Raw genomic sequence first — 25502 nt, forward strand, 5'->3', positions numbered from 1 at the left:
CATAATTCTGTGTGTAGAAATATCAGATGGAATTCAGTCCTAGGTGAGTTCCATACCTTTCTTCGAACTAGAGACTCTTCAAACCAGAGAATCTACTTTCATTCAAACCACAGAATCTATTTTCCTTCAAACCAGCGAATCTTCAAACAAGGGAATCCTCTTTTCTTCAAACCAGCTTGAGAGGACTTGCGGGCTTCCAGGTTCCTCTTTTTGTGAGGTGACAGTGTGTGTGTGGGGTGGGGGAGGGTCCCTTTGGCGAAATCTAAGGAAGAACTTATTCCTCTCTGTTTCCATTGTGGAGGTCTAAGCATGATAGAACAGGAGCCCCTGAAGCAAAACACTGCAGTGCTTGGAATAACAAACAGCCAGGGCTTCGCGTACAGCTTGCCTGTAGATCTTTGCATCACTGGGGATTTGGTCTTGGTTTCATGAAGAAATGAAAATTTTATTAGCCAGGAACATCTGGTAGGAATGTGCTTGTTTCAAGGATCTTTTTTAGTCTTCATCTAATATCTTTCTTTTTCCTGCAGAAAAGTCAGCCCTCTCCAGAGCCTAATCTCATCTCTACCTCAGGCAATTGGATACACTGGCTTGCAAAGGAAACTTCCCCGAGGACTTAAATCCTGGCTTGTGTTCAACAGCAAGAAAAGGGTAGACAGGCCCATATTGATCTGAGGTTCAGCTCTTCTGCTGCCTGAGGGCTGGGTTTTTTAAAGCCATTTACATGTTTAGCTAACCTTTTCATATGGCCAATAGCAATACCGCCTGATCTTCAAATCAAGCCCCCCATTTTCATCCTGACCACAACATATGGATGCAATGAAAGGACACCAGCCAAGGGCCATACATTGCTCATTAAGGTTAGGCTGAGGATTAGAGACTGTAGAAAAATGTGACTTTAAAAGATCTTCAGAAATGAAAACCACTAGAGAGGTGACTAAATACCCATCTCTAAGGAAAAATTATCTACTTAGGAGATGCACATTTTGCCCTTTCTCCAAGCTGTTTGGGGTTGCATTCAGGAGAGGAGCTATAGAGCCAGGAAGTGCAGTGGTTAGAGTATCAGACTAGGATCCTGGAAATACAGGTTCAAATACCCACTAAGCCATGGAAGCTCTCTGGGTCAATTGCTCTCTGTCACCTAAACTAACTCACAGGAAAATGTAGAGTCTCACGCTGTAGTAGTTAGAGTGCCAGACTAAAAGCTGGAAGAAACAGGTTTGGATCCCCACTGTGCCATGGAAGCCTACTGGGTGACCTTGGGCCAGTCACTGTCTCTCATCCTAAACTACCTCACAGGGTTGTTGTGATATAAAGGAGGAGAGGAGAATGAAGTTGTAAGCAATTGGCCATGCTGGCAGGGGCTGATGGGAATTGTAGTTCATGAACATCTGGAGAGCCACAGGTTGCAGACCCCTAATTTAGGGGAACCCTGAGCTAGATGATCTAACAAATATAAGGCACCTTCATATGTTCTTATGAGGGTACTTATTTTTAGGCTGACTGAGGAGCGCTGTTGTGGATCCACAGATATTCTTGAGTGTGTGTAAATGGCCATCAAGTCACAGCCAACTTATGGCAACCCTATAAGGCAGTGGTGGTGAACCTTTGGCACTCCAGACGTTATGGACTACAATTCCCATCAGCCCCTGCCAGCATGGCCAATTGGCAGGGCCTGATGGGAATTGTAGTCCATAACATCTGGAGTGCCAAAGGTTCGCCACCACGGCTATAAGGTTTTCAAGGCAAGTGAAAGAGTTGCTTTGCCATTACCTTCTTTTGCTAAGCCTTCCGTGGTGGTCTCCCATCCAAGTACTGACCCTGCTTAACTTCTGAGATCTGATTAGTTCAAGCTATACTATTCCATTCCACATCCTCCAGATATTCTTATCTAAGTGTATGGAAAATGTTGTTATGTCACAGCCAACGTATGGTGAACCCAACAATGGGCTTTCGTGGCAAGTGAGAAGCAGAGGTGGTTTGCCATTGCCTTTCACTGTAGAGACTTCCTTGGTGGTCTCCCTTCTAAGTACCAACCCTGAGCTTCTAACATTTGTTGATATCAGGCTATACCAGGGGTAGGGAACCTGCGGCTCGAGAGCCGCATGCGGCTCTTCTGCCCTTGCACTGTGGCTCCACGAGCCAAGCCGCCGGCCCCATCCTTGCGCTTCTCAGAATGAGCGGAGTAAAAGCAAAGAGCCATATATATAGTGTTATCTTTATTTTAAATGTCAAAAATTATTTGCGGCTCCAAGTGTTTTCTTTTCCCGTGGAAAACGGGTCCAAATGGCTCTTTGAGTGTTAAAGGTTCCCTACCCCCTGGCCTATACTATACTGTTCTGCATCCCAGAGAGCTAGAATTTCCGCAGTTGTCTGTGAAGATGAAATGACTCCTAAACCTGTTTGTGTTTATAACCTAAATGCTGCCTAACTTAGCCAGGTGATTGGGTGAGTAGCTTGATGAGCAAGAGGATATCTTTCCTGAACATTCCTTTCAGTGAATGGATGCTTTATTAGCTTCCTAGTAAAGTATTGTTGAAGGCTTTCACGGCCGGAATCACTGGGGTGCTGTGTGGTTTCCGGGCTGTATGGCCGTGTTCTAGTAGCATTCTTCCCTGATGTTTCGCCTGCATCTGTGGCTGGCATCTTCAGAGGATCTGAAGTAACAGCTTCCTAGTAACAGCTTACATTGACCTGACCTAAATGGCCCAGGCTAGCCTGAATTCATGAGATCTCAGAAGCTACTCAGGGTTGTACCTGAGCAGGTCTTGGTTGGAAGACCATCAATGAAGTCAAGGGTCGCTATGCAGAGATAGACAATAACAAACCACCTCTAGATGTCTCTTGTCTTGGAAACCCTCTGGGGTCACCATAAGCTGACTGCACCTTCACAGCACTTTCCAGCACCACCACCAAAGGCTTACATTAATATAGCCAGGCTTAGAATCAGGCTTCTGATTTAACTGATGGGGAAATAGGAAAATCTAGGTCACAAATATACACATGCACACTTTGCCATTCTCCAACAAATATTTTCAGACATTTCCAACAGTCTTTGAGGTGCCTGACCAAAACATGTCTTTTTACCTAGGTTTTTAGCTAGAGGCTTTTATCTTTTCAGAACTCACCCCGATATTTCTATTACTGCAATTTATCTCTGTCCATGCTGAGAAGCCCAGCTGCAGGCTAGTAGCTGACAAAGAGGAGAGAGTCGAAGGAAGAAACAATCCAGCTCCCAGAACACAACAGTCAACCTCTTGGCTATGCTAGTGAATCTGGCCAACGCAGGCTTCCTACATCACAACCCCCTTTTTTCAACAGGGTCTGTAAGACATTGCTATTCAGTGATGTTGGTTGTATTTATTTCCTAAAAGAGTTAATGTTCTTTTTGTAGCTACTTAGTTATTGTGATATTTTAATTTTCCATAGTGGTTCATAGAAAGAGAACATATGTGAGACCTATAGGATGGGATATATGAGAAGTCTAGGAATTTTACTGAACCTGCAAAAAGTATGATACCCTAGAATTAATACAGAGAGTAAAATCACTCCTACTTACTTCAAAACAGAATATATCTGCTCATGCTAAAATACATCTTGACCAGCTGTTCCATTTCTAACACTCAAAGTGAAGAGGTCATGCAACACAATTTAAGCACTCAGAAGTAAGTTTCATTTGACTCAATAGTTCTCATTTCCCAAAGGTATATTACCTAAGTCTGCACTCCTACTTGGGAGTAAGTCCCTGTAGGCTCAGCAGAACTTACTAATTAGTAAACATGGAAAATAATTATGCTGCAATGCTGCAATCCCATAGACATATTCTTGGGAATAAACTACACTGGACTTGAATATAATTCTATACAAGCATGCAAGGGATCAAACTGTATACAGGGAGCAGGGGGGTCAAGCTCCAGGCACTCCTTGGGGGGCACAGGCAGAGCCCCCCACCCTTACTGGCCTATGATTGGCTGCTGTCATTGTCCTGGTCATGCTGGGTGAGTTGATTCCTTGCTTTTTGGAACAAAGGAGGGGGTGCTGCCTCTAGAGGCCATAGATTACAACCTGTACTGGGTGCTGGAGGTGGAGCTGGGGTTGGAGCCAACAATATAAGGCTACAGGGATGAGATTAGCCAGCTTCAGTCTCAGCCCAACTGAGGCCAGGCTTAGATCTAAATCTAAGGTACAGACTGCAGCTTACAGCTGGATCCAAGCCTGGCCTCAGTTAGCCTCAAGTGGGTCCTTGCTGATCCAATATCCCAGGTGGAGATCAAGCAGAGCTGGCCCCACACCCAAACTCCATGTGGAGATGATGGGTTGGGGTGAGGCCAGCTCACTGGCCTTCACTGGTCTGCTCTCAGTCCCAAACTCCATGGGAAGTTCTGAACCAGTGCACTGTTGGGGCAGCAAATGTACCCCCAAAGAAGTGACACCTAGGGTTTGAGATCCCCCTGCTTCCTAGATACAGCAGTGTTGGCAACCCTAATTAGGAGCAGGGGAAGTTAACTGGCTGGAAGCATTGCTGTTTTCTTCATGTTCCCCCCATTTGCTTCCATTAACCAGTCCTGCTCTGTAATTTCCTCCCTCCACAAGAGTTGGTGCCCCAGGAGAAGCAGGGGACTCTAGAAGAGGATGCAGCTTTGCATCTGGCCAGCTGAGGTGATGCTGTGTTCCATCTATTGCCTTGGCCTCTCAGGGGCACAGTGGATGGGGGTGGGTTGTTGCCATCTTTTATTACTGTTTTAATCTGTTGCTGAGTTACTCAATTGTTTATTCGATGTTATGATTTTAGTTGTATGTTGGTTGTAAGCCACCCTGAGTCCTTCGGGGGAGGGCGAGCTATAAATGTGAAACAAACAAACAAACTGGGCTGTTAACTTTGGGAGCTAATGTAAAATATCTCCCTCACCCCACCCAGCCCCTTAGCAGTATTTGCCCGAGTGGTAATTCGTATTTTTGACATCTTTTCCTTCCTTTACTCCTTTTTTAATGGATGTATGACAACCTTTTCTGACTGTTGTTATCTATTTTTTCCATACTTTGTGCTCTGGTGTTTAGGAGTCTTATGCCATCTGATCTCATTGTTCTTGCTTCTACCCATGCATTAGAATGCTGTTTGTCTTGTCTCATTGGTTCCATGAACACAAGAAGCTGCCTTCTACTGAATCAGACTATTAGTTCATCAAGGGAAATACTGTCTACTCTGACTGGAAGTGGCTCTCCAGAGTTTCAGGAAGATTTTTCACAGCACCAACTACTTGCTGAGGATTCAACCTGGGACCTTCTGTCTGATTCTCAAAACCTTCTGTTCTATTCTCAAATACCACAAAAATCTCATTGGTATATAAAGTGCTACTGGATTCAAATCCACCTGTGCTTATCCTTACCTTATTTACCTGAAAGGAAGAGTAAGAATGTAAGATGACCCCCTTAAAAAGTCATACACAAAAGGTTTTCTTTTAATTGCTGTCCATGCTTGTACCTTGCATCTGAATGCAAGACTGTTTTTCTTGACGGCATGCCTGAGAATTGCCAGACAAGTTTTCCTTTTAAGCAAATACTACGCCTTAAAGTTTTGCATAAAACTGTCACTACCTCCTCTTCATCGTTTTCCCCCACACTTTTTTTCCTTCTTATGTGTATACATTCAACAGATTTAAGTTTCCTATCATGCTCCAGCCCCCCAAACTTATGCTTCAGTAAATCTGCCACTGTTGGTAAATGGCCAAGGCTCAGTGGTAGAGCATCTGATTGGCAGGCAAAGGGTCCCAGTTCAATCTGTGGCATCTCCAGATAAGAAGGACCAGCCAGTAGATGATGCCAAAGATTTCTACTGGAGAGGCACTGCCAGTCTGAGTAGACAGTACAGACCTTGATAGACCAAGGACCCTGATTCAGTATAAGACAGCTTTGTGTGTGTGTGTTTTCAGTGCTGCAATGCTCTTTTTGTACAATGCTCTCTTTGAGCACTCTTAAACTAGTACAATCCTAAAAACACTTTCTTGGAGTGAGCAACATAGAGTAGACTAGAGTAGAATTCTGAAGAGACCTGCTTAGAGCTGTTCTATTAAAACTGTTCTCTGGGAGAAAATGCAGGGATATTGTTCCTCCTGGTGTGTGATCCTGACATCCTGTATCTATTTATGGTACAGTTATCTAAAAGATGGGTTTCAGTTGTTGGGGAGGGGGGCACAATTTCAGTGCTTGTCCCGGGTGCCATTTTCGGTGCATACGTCCCTAATTGTATGTCAGCCCATCACCTTGATATTATCACAAACATAATAAAAAGGCAACATGATAAAAGGCCATCCAGACCAATGACAACAAACATTTATCCCCCCAATCTAGTTACTTTTGTTAGGATAAACCAAGAAAATCATAAAGCAGTGTTCAAATGTTTGGGTTCTCCAAAATTCTTAATCAGTCTAGAATGTAAAAGAGTTCTGGAGAACTCAAAAGCTTGCACATGATTTTTATAAAATTTTGTTTCAATAAAACATGTTACATTTTTAAATTATTTTTGGATTTTCCTTTGGACCAACATAATCTCTGACAAATAAATGGATGCCCTCAATGATGGCCATTTTTTTGGCAACGATTTTCCTTGAGGTGAAACAGGCGAAAGCAGTGAAGAGCTGACTTTTGTATGTATAAAGTTATTAGATGCATTTTTAATTTTGTTCCTATTCATTGGGAATCTCAAAGTTGGCTGTAACTGACAGAACAGGGGACAAATGAAGGCAAACAGGAAACCAACGGTGTGCATCAAAACTGCTTGTGAATTCCTTTGGGAAGAGGAACACATTTGCATTGCAAAGCTTGAATTAAAATTGCACTCACAAGTTTATGAGCAACCGAAGTCTCCTGGAATATTCTATTTGCTTTACAGATTTTATGTACTTTGCGGATTTATTATTTGCTTCAGACTTATCAGTTGGGGGCAGCTCTCTATCAAACAGCACACAAATGTTCCACCAAACTGATGCATGCGCTTGTCCCTTTTTATTGGTGACTGCAGGAACGGATTATTTTTCTCCCCCTGCACACTCACCTCCCCCTGCACACCCACACTCCTTTTTGTTTTGTTTTTTTTCATTCAGATGGTAGAAACTCTCCCAGGTGGAGCATAAAATACATAGTTTATTATCCTTGGCAAACTATCCCGTAAGAATGCTTAGCTCTGTACAATTAAAAAAAACCCACTACAATTAATGTACAGGTTAAATCTGACCTTAAAAAACTTCCCTAAAATTCGAGAATCAACACCATTCGTGGAACTGAGGATGATCTTGCAACTCAATGTCACCACCATGTTTCCATATTAGAGGTCATTTTGGAGTGCCTGGCCATTTCTGCATGGTCAAAATATCCTCAGTTGAGCAAGAAAAATATCCCTGTGCAGCTGAGAATTCCACACGGTTCCCGGTGATAAGTGGGCCTGCCTCAATGTTGCCCCATGATATTTCCCTTACCCCGGGATTTTCAAAAATCGCCAGTTCCGTTGTGACCCTGTTTGTGCTTGCTATCAGGCAAAAATCAATCGGGAGTAGGATTGATGTATTTTTCCCACCGAGCCACCAGATCCCCCCACCACCTGACATTCATTCAAGCTGCCACTCAAAAACAACAGCCAATCAGAATGCAGGACACTGGGCATTCTCAGTTATGCTTCTGAAGTAAATACAGAAATTCCCAGGCTTATGCAAAAACAAGCTGCAGTAGTTTTCAATGGATTCCTTCAAAAAGCGAGCAGCCATGCGAACGGACACCCTGGGATAAAATAGACCCAAGTTTTAAAAAATCAGTGGTGCACAGGTATAATTTGCCGTGTGGAAACATCCCCTAATTCAGTGGTGGTGAACCTCTGGCATGGGTGCCAGAGGTGGCACTCAGAGCCCTCTCTGTGGGCACGTGCAGAGTCCCCCCCCCATCTAGGCTGGCCTCAGCTGCTGGGCTCGATTATTAGCATTAAACCTAAGACCCAGTTTTGGGGACGCAGAGTAGGTAACCCTGTCAAGAGCTGTTAAACTCCACTGATTTTCCTGTGAAGAACTAAAATGCGATCCTTTACCTAGGAGTAAGCTCAGTTGCTGGCAATGGGGCTTGCTTCTGAGTAAACCCTCCTAGGGTCATGACTCACCCATTGGAAAAGTTGCACAGTTGCTTCAAAGCAAAGCCACGACTACCACCAAGCTTACTCCTGAGTAACGTGTGCCTTGGAGCCAACCGTTTTTTCTAAACTAAAACCTCAGTATTCAGGTTATATTGCCGTGCTGGCACTTTGCAGTAAATAAGTGGGTTTGGGGTTGCAATCTAGGCACTCGTTCTCGAAAAGGTTCGCCATCCCTGCCCTAATTGATTGAGGCATCCAAACCTGCTGTAAAAATAAAAACCGCTGATACTACCAGGCCTGAAAGATGTGTGACCAGAGACCATGAAGGTCCCCTTCCTCCCACTTCAGTCCACCCAGTTCCTAAGACATGAATAAGAGATTAATCTCTGTGATGAAAATCATCAGGCCCCCCCGAGATACAGTTTTGTGTGGTAACTCTTCAAGCCGGCTGTTCCCACAGGCTTTAATGGCTCTGAGTGGGATTCTGATGGTGCTTTTGATATTGATCTCTTTCCATTTGAATCATTTCCTATTATTTTATTCTTCAGGATGGATTTTGGTTTGTTTGTGACACATTCGTAAATCGGAAACTACGGGTTGCAAAGCAAGGGATGTGCATATCTTCAAAGAATGGTTGAAAATGGGGGAAGGAAGGCCATAGGCATTTTAAGCTAGTAGTCTTCCTTAAGGGCAGAATCAAGTGTGAAGAAATAAATGCTTTCAGTCCAGATTCTATTTACACCTGTATAACAAAAAATGCAGATACATTTTATTTTGTGCTTGAGGAAAAGGAGGAATTATAGCCCACCTTTCTCTCCTGTAGGGAGACTCAAGGTGGCTTACAAGCTCCTTTACCTTCCTCTCCCCACCTTGTGAGGTAGGTGGGGCTGAGAGAGTTCCGAAGAACTGTAACTAGTCCAAGGTCACCCAGCAGAAATGTAGGAGTGTGGAAACACAACTGGTTCACCAGACAGGTGGAGGAGTAGGGAATCAAACCTGGTTCTCCAGATTAGAATCCACCTGCTTTTAAGCAACTATTCCATGCCTGTTCTTAACCACTACACTGAGGAAGCTAAAATGGGGGAAACCATGTTCATGGACATCTTCTAACGGTTTCTGAAACTGGAATAGAAGAGCGAGGTTTGAATCCAGTAGCACTTTAAAGACCAACAAGATTTCCTCACTAAGAGTCAATGTTCCCTTTGTTTTGACTTTTAGTGGCTTATTCCCCAGAAATCTTGTTGGCCTTTAAGAGACTACTGGACTCAGATCTTGCTCTTCTAGTGCAGACCAACATGGCTGCCTGCCAGAAAATATTTTCTCGAGACAGAACGTTTCAACTGTCTTTTCATCATGCTCCTGAGAAGAAGTACCAGTTTAAAAACCAAAGAATGCCCACAGTACAATCTATGAGGAATTACTTCAGCCTAAGCCCAATGAAATCAAACGAGACTACATGGCTAATTTAACAGTTTGTGCTGCTTGAATATTGTGTCAGTGCTCTTCTCCCCTCCCCTTTGTGTTTACTCAAAGCTCATAGAAAATGCTTTTTTCACAGAATGATTTCAAGATTAGTTTTTGAATGGATTCTGCCATCATCCATCTACCTAGAAATTCTGTTTGGAATATACATAGTCCAGAACCTTCTACTGCTGTGCTTGCATACAATCATAAGACAATAGTCTTTTTCCCTCCAGACACAAAAAAACCCTTCTCTCATTTCCCCCAGTGTCAAAGGAGGAAAAGGAATGATTAATGTCAGCCACATATCCCAAAGGGACTCTTCTGTTCTGATGATCTATTGTTTCAGATGCTGTTACAACGTGATGCCCATTGGCAGTAATGACAAGCAGCTAGTTTTCTGGTGGCCTTCTGCCTATTGCCTTAGGCAAAGATTTGGGGAAGAGTTGACTTGAGTATGGCTCATGATGCAAGAAGAAAGGGCTCTATTAAAATAAGCATTGGTTGGAGAGATTTGGGTGGTACAATAATCCAAGGGGGGATTAATGAGCCAGCATAAAAATGACCCGCTATGCCCAAACCACAGTGCTAAATGGGAGCAAAGCCCTTTTCAGCACATCTCTGAAAGTCAAGGGAGGGGAAACCAGCATCATATATCTGATCACACCGTTCTTCTGACCATACATCTGCTGACCATTCATACATCACCAGAAGGGACGTAGGTAAGAGGGGGCGGTTCTCAGGTTCAAACCCCTCCCATTACATGTCCGGCTGGCTTGAAACAATGCATAGAATGGAACAGCCAGAAAGCCCTCAGTCACCGAACCCACCCCGTAAAAAATCTATACCTACATCACTGATTCCCCAGGATTCATGCTGACAAATCTGAAAGACCATCTCAGCGGGCCAGGAAGCACTGAGAAAATAAATCAATGTATGTCAACCTCATCAAGTTAAAAATGTCTCGTGAATCATCTACAAGGTTTCATTTGGCTTCCTCTGCTCCAAGATCAGCAGAGAATTCTGCACTGGCATCAACGTCACAAACAAAACTATTAGCATGCCGAAGTTGTGACTGAATTAGCAATCATGGTGTCAGTTCCCTTTGTCATTCCCAGATTTAATTCAGCAGCCGCTACTGCATATCTGCACTTTGTCACCAACATGCACCAATGCAGCGTTTCCAACATGGGCAAGACATTGGCAGAGAAATGCAAAACTGACAGAATATATGGTTTCAGAGTCTTTCATCCCTTTGCAGAACCAAAAAGAATGCTAGTTGGTTGCCCATAACGAAGAAGGATTGAAAGAAAGAGCAGGAGAGACTTACGCAGGGCATGCCACTCATCCTGGCGGATGGTCTTGGTAATATTGTAGGTGAGGTTCTTGGGAATGGTTGCTGAGGAGTAGTGGTACTTGATGTAAGAACACTGGTCAATTGCTCCTAGGAAAGGCAAGAAGACATTGCAAAGTTAGGCACACTAGAACAGATTTCAATAGAATCAGCATTTTATAAACCAGGGAAGGCTCTTTGCCAGTGGCACGCAAAACCAGCTATTTTTGTACATGCGGTCACAGAATGATGTGATAAACAACCATTTTTCTTTCTCTCCCTAGTATGGATATTTCATAGAGTTAATGTCTTATTGGTACCAACAGTATAAAGAGTCAACATTCACGATTATACGCATGGAACAAAGAAGGAACTTGCCGTTGTAATTTTTACAGGGGAGATTTTGGAGAGAGCCTGAAGGTGTTTGTAGGCTCCCCTTCAATTGGGATAGGGTTGGGAATAAGAGTTAAGCCAAAAGGCTATTTGTATCTTTGATTGCTGGACTTTTGGTTGAACAAGACAACAGACCACTTACCATCTGCATCCAGGCTAATGGCCTGATGCGATTCAGTATCCTCCAGGTTTTGATCTCTGCTACCACTTTGGCTTTCACAAAACAAGCTTTGAGCTACGTTAGGTCAGGAAATTACCTCTGGCATGAACTGCAGAGATATGCTGGAAAATCCGAAGGTGAGTAAAGCATTATGCAACCAAATTGCTACTTATGACATAGGTAGGTTAGCATCTTCCAACATTACCGGAGGTGTTCATTGTTTGCTTTCCACAGGGGCTCCTGGACATTCTGCCTCTAACAGCAATTAGATTAGACATAGCCAAATATTATACGGGGGAAAGCAAAATATTTACATAAGTACCCGTCTGCCCTGACAGCGTGATGGGCTCCGACGTGTGCCTCTGCCATCTGGGCACCAAATGCACACCCGGAATGAAAGTTTCCAACAAAGGACTGCACTTAAGAGAAAAACTACAATGATCGTTTAAAAAAAAAACTGCCCCAATTTCCATTCTCTGGGCAATGAACGATTTAACACCTATTATATTTGTATGGGTAACAAAATTCATAGTTTATATTTAAACCCTATTATTTCCTCTGTTGCATTTATGCTGCTGAAGCCTCGGGCTGGAATGGATCTAGATGAAAAAAAAAGTTTTCAACTGTGCCATGGTCATAGGGTGGCTGCTGAAGCTGGTGGGGATTCTGAAATCTTTCTCCTGAATCAAGGCTAAAAAAATTGAAAGTTTAATTTTTTTAGGAAGAAGTGATGGTATCTTTGCCTGCAGACTTAGCTACCTTCAATGAGAGATGGGATTGAAGTTCTGGGTAAGGTTTTGTATGTAGAATCAGGGAGTGAGCACTATGATAGACATACTACTAGACTAATATCTGCCCCTTGGTTTCCATATGGATTTGGGTAATACATCAGTCTCTGACTGACCAGCCTGCTGGGTGGAATCAGTCCTGCTCTGAGCACCAATAAAACCCCCAAAGGTGATACCAAAAGAAATAGTGGGGGCCAACTGGTAGTGCATGCTACAACCTTTGCAGGACCATGCACAACTGACAATACACAAGGTGTAGTGGTTAAGAATGGCAGATCTGAACCAGGGCCTCCTTGATTCTAGTCCAGCATTTGAACTGCTATGCCACACTGGCTACCTACTGAGTCCAGCTATTTTTCTGCCACCTTTGTGTTGCCTGCTTTGACCAGCAGAAGTTCACCAAGTTTTTTTTCTTCCAGCATCTCTCACCTTAGATATTTTAACTTGAGGTGCCAGGGATTGAACCTGTGGTCTTCTGCATGCAGATCTTGTGCTCTGCCAGTAAGCGGTGGCTCTCCAGAGTCTTGGGCAATTAAAAGTCTTTAATTGGTAATGTCAAGAATTGAGGCTTTCTGCATGCAAAGCATGGGCTCTACCACCAAGGCATAGTAAAGTGCTTATGTAACTGGAATTAATTTTCATGTTACCAGATCCCTTGGCAGTGGGAAGCTCTGTTCTGGAATGGCAGGGCATAACACAGAGCTGCAGTTGCAGGGGGTGAGGCTGGGGGGAGCATGGCAATTATCTTGTTCATTTTTACAGAAAAGCATCAGCAGCATCACGTAGCCTTTTAACCCTGACAAAATAGCCATCCTACACCCTCCCCACTAAAATCAATGGGGGTTTTGTAATGGTCAGCCCCATGGGATACACTACAGGACACCACCGAGGTATTACTCAAGGAACACTGAGCCTGAGATTTCCACGATCTTTGCACTGGATCTATATCCCAGTAGACAAGGCATTAATGTGTGCAATGGCCAGATACTGCAATATCATATCTGTACAACTGTGGCCAATGCAAAACAATGGCAGAATTGATTTGGGCCAATACACACTCAGATGGCATATATGGAATGACTTGAGTACCTTCATTCAAGCTTCACATTTCTGCCATTGTCATCACCTAACATATCTCCTTTCCATCAAGCTGTTCATGGCAGATGAGTAATTCAAATGTTATCCTTTGTTCTGGCTTTGATATTTAGAAACATATTATTTCAACTCATTTGATTATGATTGAAATATGAACCAAAATGTCAAGCTTCAGCTTCTTTAGAACTTTTGCCATAACATCTTCTGATTTCTCCTGGGAGAAGTTTGGCTGGTTGTGGCCGCGCATAATTTGGTTTCAGTCCTTTCAGTAGCCCATTTTAACTGGAATGCACAGTCAGTGGGATTCCCATAAAGCAGTGGTGGCAAACCTTTGGCACTCCAGATGTTATGGACTACAATTCCCATCAGCCCCTGCCAGCATGGCCAATTGGCAGGGGCTGATGGGAATTGTAGTCCATAACATCTGGAGTGCCAAAGGTTCACCACCACGGCCATAAAGTATGGTAAGGTCAACATACTCCTTGAAACAATATAAGGTGAATGCCCATTCATTAGAATGGAAAGTATACACTGAATGGTATCCTACCTTAGGTTCAAGGAAGTTTCTAGTAACTTAAATGGTTAGTCCACCCCGTATGAGCTATTTTGTTCTGTCTTTTCTAACCTCTTTTCTAACCATGGCAACATGACAGACCCATTGTCCTCTCCCCCATTCTAACCCTTCCTTCCCCCACCCTAAGCCTCTGTCAGGGAAATGTTATCTAGGTGACTGAGATGCATTCCTAAAACCATTTAACTGCTTAAAGTAACAAACCAATGCTGCTAGAAAGACCAGCCTGGTATATGTATCCACTGCCATCTGTACATTCTTTCTTTCATCTTTATTCTATAGCTTCTCATGCTTTGCAGACAACTAGGCTTCCCCTGGTACCTCTGTCCCATGAGAACTGTATTACATCCGCTATCTCGTAGGTGAGGAAGCCAGGTGGCTCTCCCTTGCTATCTGCCACCAACTTTGGGGTGCCTTAGCTCCAAAAACTGTTTTTCACAACCTCTTGGGAAAATGGGAGGAGAGCTTTCAGCAGGGGATAAAGAGGGCTGTGAATGCCAACTTCATCAGAACTGGCTTTGCCAAGTATAGTCCTTTGAGACCTCTTCAATAAACACTACTGATCAGTACTTCAGAGTTCATTTATTGGCTTAAGGTTCCAAGACCTAACACTTTCCCCCAAGGATGGGTGGGCCATGACCACATGATGGGCCCCTCCCCTCCCAGGGTGGGGGGCCATGATTAGATGCTGGAACCTCTTCCCCCTCCTCCTCATAGAAAGTGTGCTGAAGGTGACAGTTCACCAAGAATATCTCCTACATTTGTCTTGTCTCCTACATGGAGGACTCCATACACATGTACACATTCATCAGTCCATCTTTGTCTTTAATGATCTTTGCCTGTTGATGCAATATAACCACAAGAACCTCTCTACTGGGGTTCACAGCATGTGAATTCTGCTGTTGTTAGGACAGGCAAGTCTTCTGAATGACAAATTTCCACCAAATTCTACATTATGGTTGTCACAGTCTTCTTACGTTTAGAATTTTGATCTGACTTGGAAACTTCAGTTCAACTGAGTACTACTACACAACTCAGGAAGTTGACCACACTTGACCAAAGACTTGTGAAATACTCGATTACATATTTTATTTATTGTCATTCCATTCTGACTACTCTCTCATGAAAGTTTGGGATTCAGATCTCCAGTGAGATTAGGTACCTCATTCGGAAAGTTATGATTTCCTAACTTTCCTAACTATTAGGACATCTCCCACAGAAAATATAAACAAATGGTTAGGAAAGTCTGAAAACATAACTTGGGTAGATCTGTCTCGGGAAACAGAGAATGTGAAATGTTCTTTACATGTTTACTTCTAGATATTAGATTGGATCCAACACAAAGATCATATGAGATCCTTTCCCCTTCCCTTCAGCCATGTCCAGCCAAGGAAAGTTTATTTCTGGGGTCATGAGGCTGGAGAGGGGATGGGAAAGGAATTATTCTCTTTCACCTTGCCTTCTTAACTCTAATACAAGGCCCCCACCAGATCCTGATACACTTCTGGAAGCAACCATCTCATGACACCACCTCACATCACTTTCAACCAAGAGTAAAAGTTTGAACATGAGGAATGTGAATGAGGTTGCACCAGATCAACACAGCTGGCGAAATGCAGCAGCTGGTGTGAAGGATAAAAAACGCATATTCCGGCTATGAAGTCATCCAAGCGGCAGTTTCTCTTTCACAGCCATACAAAGAGGCTCTCCAAAGAGGCACAGAGGAGAGATATGAAATACAATTTGAGCCTAACTGTTGACAGTCTCTAGGGCAGGATACAGTAGAGTGTGGGGGGAGGGGGCAGTGATAGGAGTCGGCTGTTGTTTCCTCGTACGTCTGTTTTCATGGACAATGAGGTTTAAAAAGCTGGAATGTGCTTGTTCCCTGTTTGTTTGGCGACAGAAGTTAAATGATCAATAAAGAATTACTGAGACATCAATTACTGATAAAGACACACCAGTGCTTTGGCAGCTTGCTGGAACTAGTCTGCATTTTAGGGCATCTGGCCACATAAAAGAAGCATGAGCTGTTTGTTCCGTGGCACAAAAACGCTAGAACGAAGGTGTGGAAGTAGGGATTGATACAACCATAAAATTGTAACTAGGCTATAGTGTATCAAACAGGATCATGATAGATTCAAAAGCCTCCAATAATTTTATTGCATTATATATCAACTTACCGTATATACTCGTTTATAAGCTGACTTTTTCAGCACATTTTTAATGCTGAAAAAGCCCCCCTCGGCTCATACTCGGATCGGCTTATACTCGAGTATATATGGGTCAGCTTATACTCGAGTATATATTGGCAAAGTCTTCTCAAGTTACTTTGGCCGTTATTCCAGGTGGGCTTCCAGAGCTAGCTTACTGTTTTTCTTTGAAATAAATATTCAAAAACATTTAACCTACTGATGCCTCAATTAATGTAATTTTATTGGTATCTATTTTTATTTTTGAAATTTACCAGCAGCTGCTGCATTTCCCACCCTAGGCTTATACTCAAGTCAATAAGTTTTCCCAGTTTTTTGAGGTAAAATTAGGTGCCTCGGCTTATATTCGGGTTGGCTTATACTCGAGTATATACGGTATATACTAGCAAAACTCTATAATGTATTGATACCTAATCAATGTTTCGGGGATGCCAGTAAATGGGATGCCCAAATCTGTAAAGGATATTCAAGTTAAATGTGACAAGCACTACGATATAAAGGATTTGTTAGTCACTGATTGTTATGTGACAGGGATTGATACTAAACACAAACCGACACCCTCCCAGATCTTAGTCCAGCACTGTAACCACTACAGCACACTAGGCCTAAGATCCTAATATATTTATTAATTTGTTATATCTAAATCCTGTTTCTCAGAAAAAATCTCTCCCAAAGAAGTTTTAGATCAATATAGAGATCAATGTCCCATTCCCCCAGTTGACAAACTAAATAGATACACAAGGAAAAAGGAAATGGATGAACAAGACAGAGAAGAAAAATGATCTAACCAAGTCAGGTCCCAGTTTTCTTTTGTTGCTGCTATTCTTCCTAGAAAAGAGGGGGGGAAGCCTCTCGTTGATCCTGAGTCCTCCAGCTAGTGAAAAGAAACCAAAGTGTCTTTCCCTTTCTTTCTACAGACTCAATAGGTTTTTTTAAAAAAAAGAATGGCCATAATGATGTAATCTTTAGGGAAACTCTGGAAATGATGCCAGGCTTCTCTGGGAATCTCTAGATCCCTAGGGAGGTGTGATATCACTTCCATATTTTTCTGAAACTGGCATCATGCCAACTTCAACAGCTGCCCCCTCTGGCCCTGCCCCTCCCAGTCCCCTATTGGTTGCCAGACCTTGCGTGGTAACTCTACAAGAGAGAGATACAGGTTTGGGTAAAGGAGGGACCTCAGCAGCAGGGATGCCAGCCTCCAGGTGGAGCCTGGGGATCCCCTGGAATGACAGCTCATCTCCAGACTACAAAGATCAGTTCCCCTGGAGAAAAATAATGCTTTGGAGGGTGAACTCCTTGGCATTGTATTCCACTCAGGTCCCTGCCCTCCTTAGGCTCCATCCTCAAATCTTCAAGAGTTTTCCAATCTGGATCTGCTAACTCTTCTCCCTTACCCCCTGGTGGTGCACAGGGGCCATCAGGCCACCCTACTCAGCAGGATATGATGACATGCAGTCCAGCCTCCAAAGTATCCATTTTCTCCAGGGGAAATGGTCTCTGTAGTCTGAAGATCAGCTGTAGTTCCAGGCCATCTCCAGTCCTCATCTGGAAGTTATTCCTGTTTCAGACAGGGTAGGGCAGGGGTCTGCAACCTGCGGCCATGCTGGCAGGGGCTGATGGGAATTGTAGCCCATGAACATCTGGAGAGCTACAGGTTGCAGACCCCTGGGGTAGGGTGAAGCAAGCAGCTCTGGCTGGGAGATAAGGTCAGTCTTCATTGTTTCCCCATCTCCATGGGGTCATCCTGGGCAAACAGGAGGCCACTTGTCAGTGGTCTTTAACCCTCTGAGCTGTGATACAGGTTTGAGTGTCCTCTAATGCATGTCTGCAATCTTGCAGCAATTATCTAAGAGGCCATTGTAAATAAACCTAATCAGAAGAGAAACGGCGAATTTTTTTAAAAAAAATCACCACCGCCACTTCAACCACAATCACCTTTCAATCATTCCATCTGTTAATTGGAAGGTCAACTTTTAATCTGCGATTAAAGATTGAGTTGCTTAATCTACGTATTAAACCAATTAAAATTTGCAGCCTTTGTTTACTTAAATGGATTTAGAGTCTGCCACTAAGGCCGGAAATCTTTTCTAATCCAGCAGGCCTGTGCCAAGAAGTTGCTAGGAGCTGGGGGTGTGGGGGATGGGTTTATCCTGGAAAGCAATCCTTTTTACCTCACAGATGGCAAAAGCAGCGACTTCTGTCACTTACAATGAGTTTCATCCATCCCTTTTCATCTCCCGCTGTGTCAAAATGTATCAGAGGACTGTGAAGAGAAAACTTCCTCCCACTCACTTGACATAAGGATTTCTCTTCTAACCAGACTAATAATGATAAAATTTATTATTTATAAAATCCCTCAGACACGAGGTGCAAGACTATTGTTAAAGTTTAAAAGAACCAATCCTGCCTGCAGGCTTACAGCCTGGCCAAGCAACACTTGTTCTGTGAGCTCAGGATTCAGTCACTGAAGGAAAATTCTCACCAGCCACATTCAGACATCATGACAGACTTTTGTTTGTCTATGACAAGCGCAGATATGGCTTGTTTGCTATGCTCATACACTCCCCACCCCCTTTCTTCCTCTCTCTCTTTCCTCAAGTGAGGAGTGTGAATGAGTCCTTCCCTGTTTAGGAAACTTCGGCCCCTTCCGCACACACAAAATAATGCATTTTCAAACCACTTTCACAACTGTTTGCAAGTGGATTTTGCTATTCCGCACAGCTTCAAAGAGCACTGAAAGCAGTTTGAAAGTGCATTATTCTGCATGTGCGGAATGAGCCTTCGACTCAAACGCCAGTTTGTTGTGATAACTGGATGTAAATGAGATTAAATAGGACTCTAAACCAAAAGGACGACATGTAGAGATAATCTAGGCCTTTGGCCTGCCCATAGAAGTCTCTAATGAAAACATAATGAGCAACCCTTGGAAGAGGGTTGCTTTCACATCCTGCATATGAGCTCCTAAAGGCACCTGGTGGGCCACTGCAAGTAGCAGAGAGCTGGACTAGATGGACTCTGGTCTGATCCAGCTGGCTTGTTCTTATGTTCTTATGAGGCCTCCTATATGTAGATGATCACATGAGAAAGTGTTAGAAACCACTAGGACCGTTTCACACATTACCCAACTATATCACTGTCCTATTCACACTCATCGAGGCAGATCAAGTCAATCATTGGTTCCTGAAAAAATACCTGACAGAAATATACTTTTGTCACCTTTTATTTTATTTAACTGTATGCGTAAGATGTTTTAGGTGAGCAGGCTAAAGTGGGGAGTGGATCCGAGGTCAGTGGGGGTTCCAGCTTTGATTTGTCATAAATGAGCCGTCATTGGAGACTTTTGGTGGGACTGTGCTTAGGACTGGTGCATTTATTGGAATAACACAGAACTTGAAAAGCATCCAAGTTTTAAAAAATTCACCATGCATCGCAACATTGCTCCCAGTTCCCTGTGGCTTGGCCATGGATAGCTTGATGGAAACAGCTGTGACAGAAACCATAGTGGAAAGAGCTGATATATTTCTGGTGCTACTGCTGAAAATCTCAGATAGCAAAATTCAGGGAGAAAGTTCTAACATTCTGTCCTCACCCTGCCTCAACCCCTGGTATTTTTTTTTATTTTTCACAGGTTAACCCAGGGGTGGGCAGCCACTGTTGCTACATGTTTGTAATCTGCTGGATTACCTATCTCCCCAGGGTCAACCTGCTCCCTTAAGAGACAGAGAAGCGCCCACTGGTATTGAGTAGGGGATCAAGTCAGAGTGCTATGTGTGAAACTTAACCTGGGAATTTCCTTGTTTGCAGCACAAAAGGTTGGCCTCCATGCTAAACAAGTTCTGGTGATGATTCAATATTTGCAAATGCAAAATCAAACCTGTCTTGCTTGCGGCATCCTTTATTCTTTGATTCAGACACCCTGTGTCATCACACTGGAATGCTTTGCTTACAATCTAACAGGAGCATTTCAAGGATTTTTGCCTCTGCGCAGTTGGTATTGTGGCACTTAGCATGACAGCTGAGTTGGGTAGCAGTTGTCAGCACATGTGCACTGTGCACGGGCTTGCCTGGACTATGTATACCCAGGGTCAACATGAGCAAATCATGCATAATTTAAAATCAGCTCTCTTTTGAATGCATGTGCCCCTTTTACACCTGCACAATTGGCAACATTTATCATGTGTCAGCATTCGTAATGTTGGTGCATGTTCCATACTTATGGAATTGAATTACACTTCTCTAGTGGTGACGCAATGATGCCCAGTATATTTGTGATCAAATTTAGAATATAAAAACAACATGCTCAGCCTTGGGAGTCATGCAAGTGTAAGATGTTTCTTGAAATATTTTATTGGAGTGAATTCACCCTCTCTTGGGGTAAATTCCAAGAGTTCTATGCCCCTTGTTTTTCATGCTTTTAAAGAAAGGTTGTTTGTTTGAGCACAGTTCATATCGTGAATGGGGCATCCATAAAACTGTGATGACTAACTTGATCCTTCTAGGGCTGAAGAGGTTACGCAGGCAAAATGATTAAGGTTAGAATAGTAGAAAGACAAGCCACGCAACTTTGCCCCTGTGTTTGTGTGCATACAAGTCACAGATAACTTATGGTATGGTTTTCAAGGCAAGAGATGCTCAAAAGTGGTTTACCATTGCCTGCCTTCATGTGGGCTAAGAGAGTTCTGAGAGAACTTTGACTGGCCCAATATCACTTAACAGGCTTCATGTCAAGGAGTGGGGAATTGAACCCAGTTTTCCAGATCAGAATCCTCTGCTCTTAACCACTGCACTAAACTGGCTCTCAGCTTCACCCTACTCCACCCCCATATGCTCCAAATAACCAATGAAGCCACATGTTTTGTTAGTTAACCCTTTTTTTGCATTGTGATTTAGGCAGATGCTGAATGGGGAGGGAAGAAGAGAAAAAGAGTTTGGATTTATATCCCCCCTTTCTCTCCTGTAGGAGACTCAAAGGGGCTTACAATCTCCCTGCCCTTCCCCCCTCACAACAAACACCCTGTGAGGTAGGTGGGGCTGAGAGAGCTCCGAAAAGCTGTGACTAGCCCAAGGTCACCCAGCTGGCATCGGTGGGAGTGCCCAGGCTAATCTGAATTCCCCAGATAAGCCTCTACAGCTCAGGTGGCAGAGCCGGGAATCAAACCCGGTTCCTCCAGATTAGAATGCACCTGCTCTTAACTACTATGCCACTGCTGCTCCTTTGAGGGAGAAGAATAGCTGCAGAAGAGGATTCTTTGAACAGAGCAGTTCATTGTGGACCAGCTCTCCAATTTAGTAGAAATAAAATTCATACGCAGCAGTAATAATTAGTTAGGAAAACATTCATTCCAAGGTTGTTGAAATACTCAAGTGTACTTCCAACATGATGTCTGAATAAACATTTGAAATCCCTTAACAAATTTTGCCAGCATCTGCTTCCTCTGCCTATAGTTTGCAAATTCAGCCATTTTCATAATCTTATGTATAATGCAGAGGGGGCTGAAGTCACGGGCTCACTCTCAAAAATACCGCCCAACACGACTTATATGGTTAATGTATGTTTGTCAGTAAAAGAACTCAAGAAAGCATATATATATATATCTATATATGTTAGCAGCAAATCTGACTTTTCATATTTTATATATGGGCATAGTCTGTCAAGATCTGACTCTTTCAGCACAATCTTTCTTAATATGAACAGAAGTTGTGTAAGAAATAATTGGTCCAGAAGGAGCATGCAGAGAGTTTAAGCCTGTGGGTCAGCTCTTCATAATTTATTAAATTAAAAAAGAAGACGCCTCAGCAATATGAAATCCCAAATAGTTTATAATGGTTGCTCCGGTATGAATGAGAGAGCAAAAGGTAAGGGTCAGGACAGAGGATATTTAATAACCAGCTAAAGAAAAATCCAGAGTCCTTGACATTTTTCTTAAGAACACTTTGTTTTCTCCAAAGGAAAGATAAAAAGAGCTAATCTGGGATGGGATCCACTCACAGAGAGTTCTTTAAAAACCAGTTTATGCAGTCAGAAAATCCAAGCTGCAAAGGTTTCCTACAGTGTACCACTTCAAGTCCAAGGTTAGGTGCTTATGTGTTTGAATGCTTTGCCGCAAAAACAAAAAATCATGGCACATAAAAAGCTAGCCCTTCAACTCAGTCATCCCCCTGAACTTCTATCTTTCTATATGCAAGTAAGTAAGGTTTTGGCATGGAAGCATTCAAATGTCCAGTTCTGCCACCTGAAGAGGTGCAGTTCAGAAAGAGTGTTGCCATTTCATTCCACTGAAAGTAAAACATCACTAAGAGACCAGTCATATAACTTGCCCAAAGAACTAGACCTATTTTTTCTGAAAATGTATAATAAACAAAAACGATACGGCACTGATTCAAAGATGCAACTCAGCATCAAAGAATGGCAGCATTACAAGGATTTCAGGTCTAGCTCTCACTAAGGTGACAAACGTGGTCTGTACCACTTCTAACTATAGTAGAGTCCAGTGCTCAGTGGCAGAGCACATGCTTTGCATAAAGAAATGCCATAGTTCAATCCCTTGCATATCCAAATGAAGACTACCATGTTGGGAAAGACATATTTTCTGCCCAAGATCATGGAGATTTGCTACCCAGAGGTCAATAGGATTATCCAGTGATCTGACGAACTGTAAGGTAGCTTCATATGTGCAGAATTAAATGTTCCTCCATGCAACCCCCTCTCCTTTCTAAATTATAAAAATCTAGCAAGAAGAGTTGTGCCCTGGCCTTCTCCCTGATGGATTAGCTTTCTACCTGGCGAGGGTGTTCTTTTCACGTAGTGTTATGCATTCTGTTATGCCCTCTGCAGATTGAAGGGGCCAGCCAGCCCCACGCTCACAAACTCAACAAGAACCAGTCTTTGGAAAATCTTGCAAGTTGTTCATAATGAGTTACCCTTCAGTCCCATTGAAAGAGTCTCTGGAGTTGGAGGCACTGCACTTTGGATGAGGGATGAACAGCTTATATTCTGTTCATGTTATTCTCAAAGTGCCGTCACTGACCTGTTATCAGTCGATTACATTCTGCCCCACATTGTCCACAACAGTGGTACAGAAAAACTATTTCATCATGGAACAGTCTTTGACACATCTTGGGAAGACCACCAAAGTTCTAGAAGTTGAAGTGAAAGAAGGCCTTTAACCACACACAACCACACCTTTTGTAGTGTTTCCTTGACCAGCACTATTGCTTCTAGCAGCCATTAAGACATGAGTGGTTATCTTCAAATTCTATACAGTACTTTGAGGTTTTCTAAGACATGTTGCTATTTAAGTGCTGTGCACTTTCTGAAATATTCATGCCTAATTGATTATTTCCTTTGCCTTGGTTTTCCCAAGGACTTTAGTTATTTTTATATACTCCTCTGAATATGCTACTTTTAAAATGTCTGTTCACTTTTTGGAACATCACTGTCGGCTTTTCTTATGAACTATCAGAAATTCCAATGCCATTGCTATAGGGATGAAGAGTGATTTACTTATGATGTCCGAAATGCTGGGGATTGGTGTTTGAATTACTTCAGCACTGGACAGCTCTTCAAACTCATCCACTCAACAACAAAAAATGTTCCGATGCACAGACGCCCGATACATTCAAATTGGGACAATGCGCTGCTGAATCACACATCTCTGATACCATAGAATAGATTAGGATTACTCCCAAGTAAATAGTCAGAATGTTTATTCAAGCCTTAGTGATTGAAAACACATGGCCATGGCTACTCCCTGTTGCAAAATACATCCTCCAACACAGAGCCCTGAGAATATCTTCTTTGAAAAGTCAGGTTTTAAATGGAATAGAGTTTTCATGAAAGGGAGTGATTTCCATAATCAATAGACTCAGTGGCTTTTAATATCTGCACTAGTGGGACCAGGGATAAAATAATGAAGTCATATCTCTCCCAGGACACCATACTCATCCTTGGGTAGCAAAGGACAAGGAAAAGGTGACAAACCAATGCTAAGGATAGTTCTGGAGTGGCAAGGGGATAAGGAAGATAAGGCATCAATAATGCAAGACTACCTGATTCTTAGTTGATTCCAAATAGCAAATATAGTGCCTAGCCTGCTGAGCTATTGTGTTTAGGAATCATTCCCTCTGCTATTCCTCTGCTATGTCTACCATCTTTCAATAACAAGGACCCATTCCTCCCACCTACAGTGGATAGGGTGGGAGAATTAGGAAGTACAGAGAGGTATAATTTATCTTGGACTAGGCCAACCATCTCAATAATCCCAGAATTGGTGTTATGGCTATCAAAAGAACATTAGCAGTAAAATAAATCCACAACATCTCCTTTAAAACAAGAATGAACCAAGGGAATGTAAACCCAAGAGGGAACGTAAATTATTGTGAAAATGAACTTCCTTTCAAGCTCAACCAAAGCTGATGAACTGATATTCTTAGCAGAAAACAGAGAGGATTATTTTATGAGCAAGCCACATGAATCAACTTGAACACTCACGCAGCTTGTTTTGCTTTCAATGCAGAGGGTCTTATTTTTAAGATGGCAGAGAGAAGCAGCAACACACCGGCCTCTCCTGTTCTTTCTCCTCCCTCCCTGTCCTCCTCCTGTTTCATTTTCTATCTGCTGTAACAACAAGTACCCTTCCCAAGCAGAACAGCTCCTGTTTCCCAGCCAGTCTGTGTCATACCCTCCAAGAAAAATATACTCTGGTCTCTATGAAAATGTAAAAACTAGCCAAATCAGCTCTGAGATGGCAGAAATATTGCACTGATGCTCAGCAAACCATGACTAAGCAGTTTTTGGAGAGGGAGAAACAACTTATCCACCTTGCATCCCCGACGGTGTTTTGGTACCAAACCAGACCGACCTGGCCACAGTGATCCATGCAACGGTCATCTCCAGATTAGACTATTGTAACTCGCTCTACGCTGGCCTTCCCTTGCGTTTGATTCGGAGGTTAAAACTGGTCCAAAATGCAGCTGCGCGTTTGCTCGCAGGTACTGCCATCTGGGATCACATCCAGCCTGTGCTACGCCAGCTGCATTGGCTTCCAGTAGAGTTCCGAATCATCTTCAAGGTGTTGGTACTGACCTTTAAGGCCTTACACGGCCTGGGACCTTCGTATCTTCGGGACCGCATCACCCCACACGTCCCAACACGGCCTCTACGCTCAGCAGAGGCCAATCTACTGGTGGTCCCTGGCCCTTGATGATCACGGCTGGCCTCCGCAGCGGGCCAAGCATGGCCCCAGCCTGGTGGAGCAGCTCTTCCACCAGCTGTCCGGGCCCTCACCCGGGACCTTATGGAATTACGACAGGAGACCTGTAAGACTTGGGAGGTACTGCGTTGGGCTTTTGGCCATACGTCTGGGCCTTATCATC

General features: G+C 43.2%; 1 protein-coding gene across 1 annotated transcript in view; it reads right to left on the bottom strand.

Moving 5' to 3' along the window:
* TMEM178B (transmembrane protein 178B) overlaps positions 1–25502 on the bottom strand; it is a 330240-nt gene that overhangs the window by 233645 nt on the left and 71093 nt on the right. The window contains exon 2 of the mRNA XM_048500198.1: positions 10905–11018. Coding sequence (XP_048356155.1) covers positions 10905–11018 — 114 coding nt within the window. The remainder of the gene's footprint in view (positions 1–10904; positions 11019–25502) is intronic.

Source organism: Sphaerodactylus townsendi, linkage group LG06 (assembly GCF_021028975.2).
Source record: "Sphaerodactylus townsendi isolate TG3544 linkage group LG06, MPM_Stown_v2.3, whole genome shotgun sequence".
Lineage (NCBI taxonomy): Eukaryota > Metazoa > Chordata > Lepidosauria > Squamata > Sphaerodactylidae > Sphaerodactylus > Sphaerodactylus townsendi.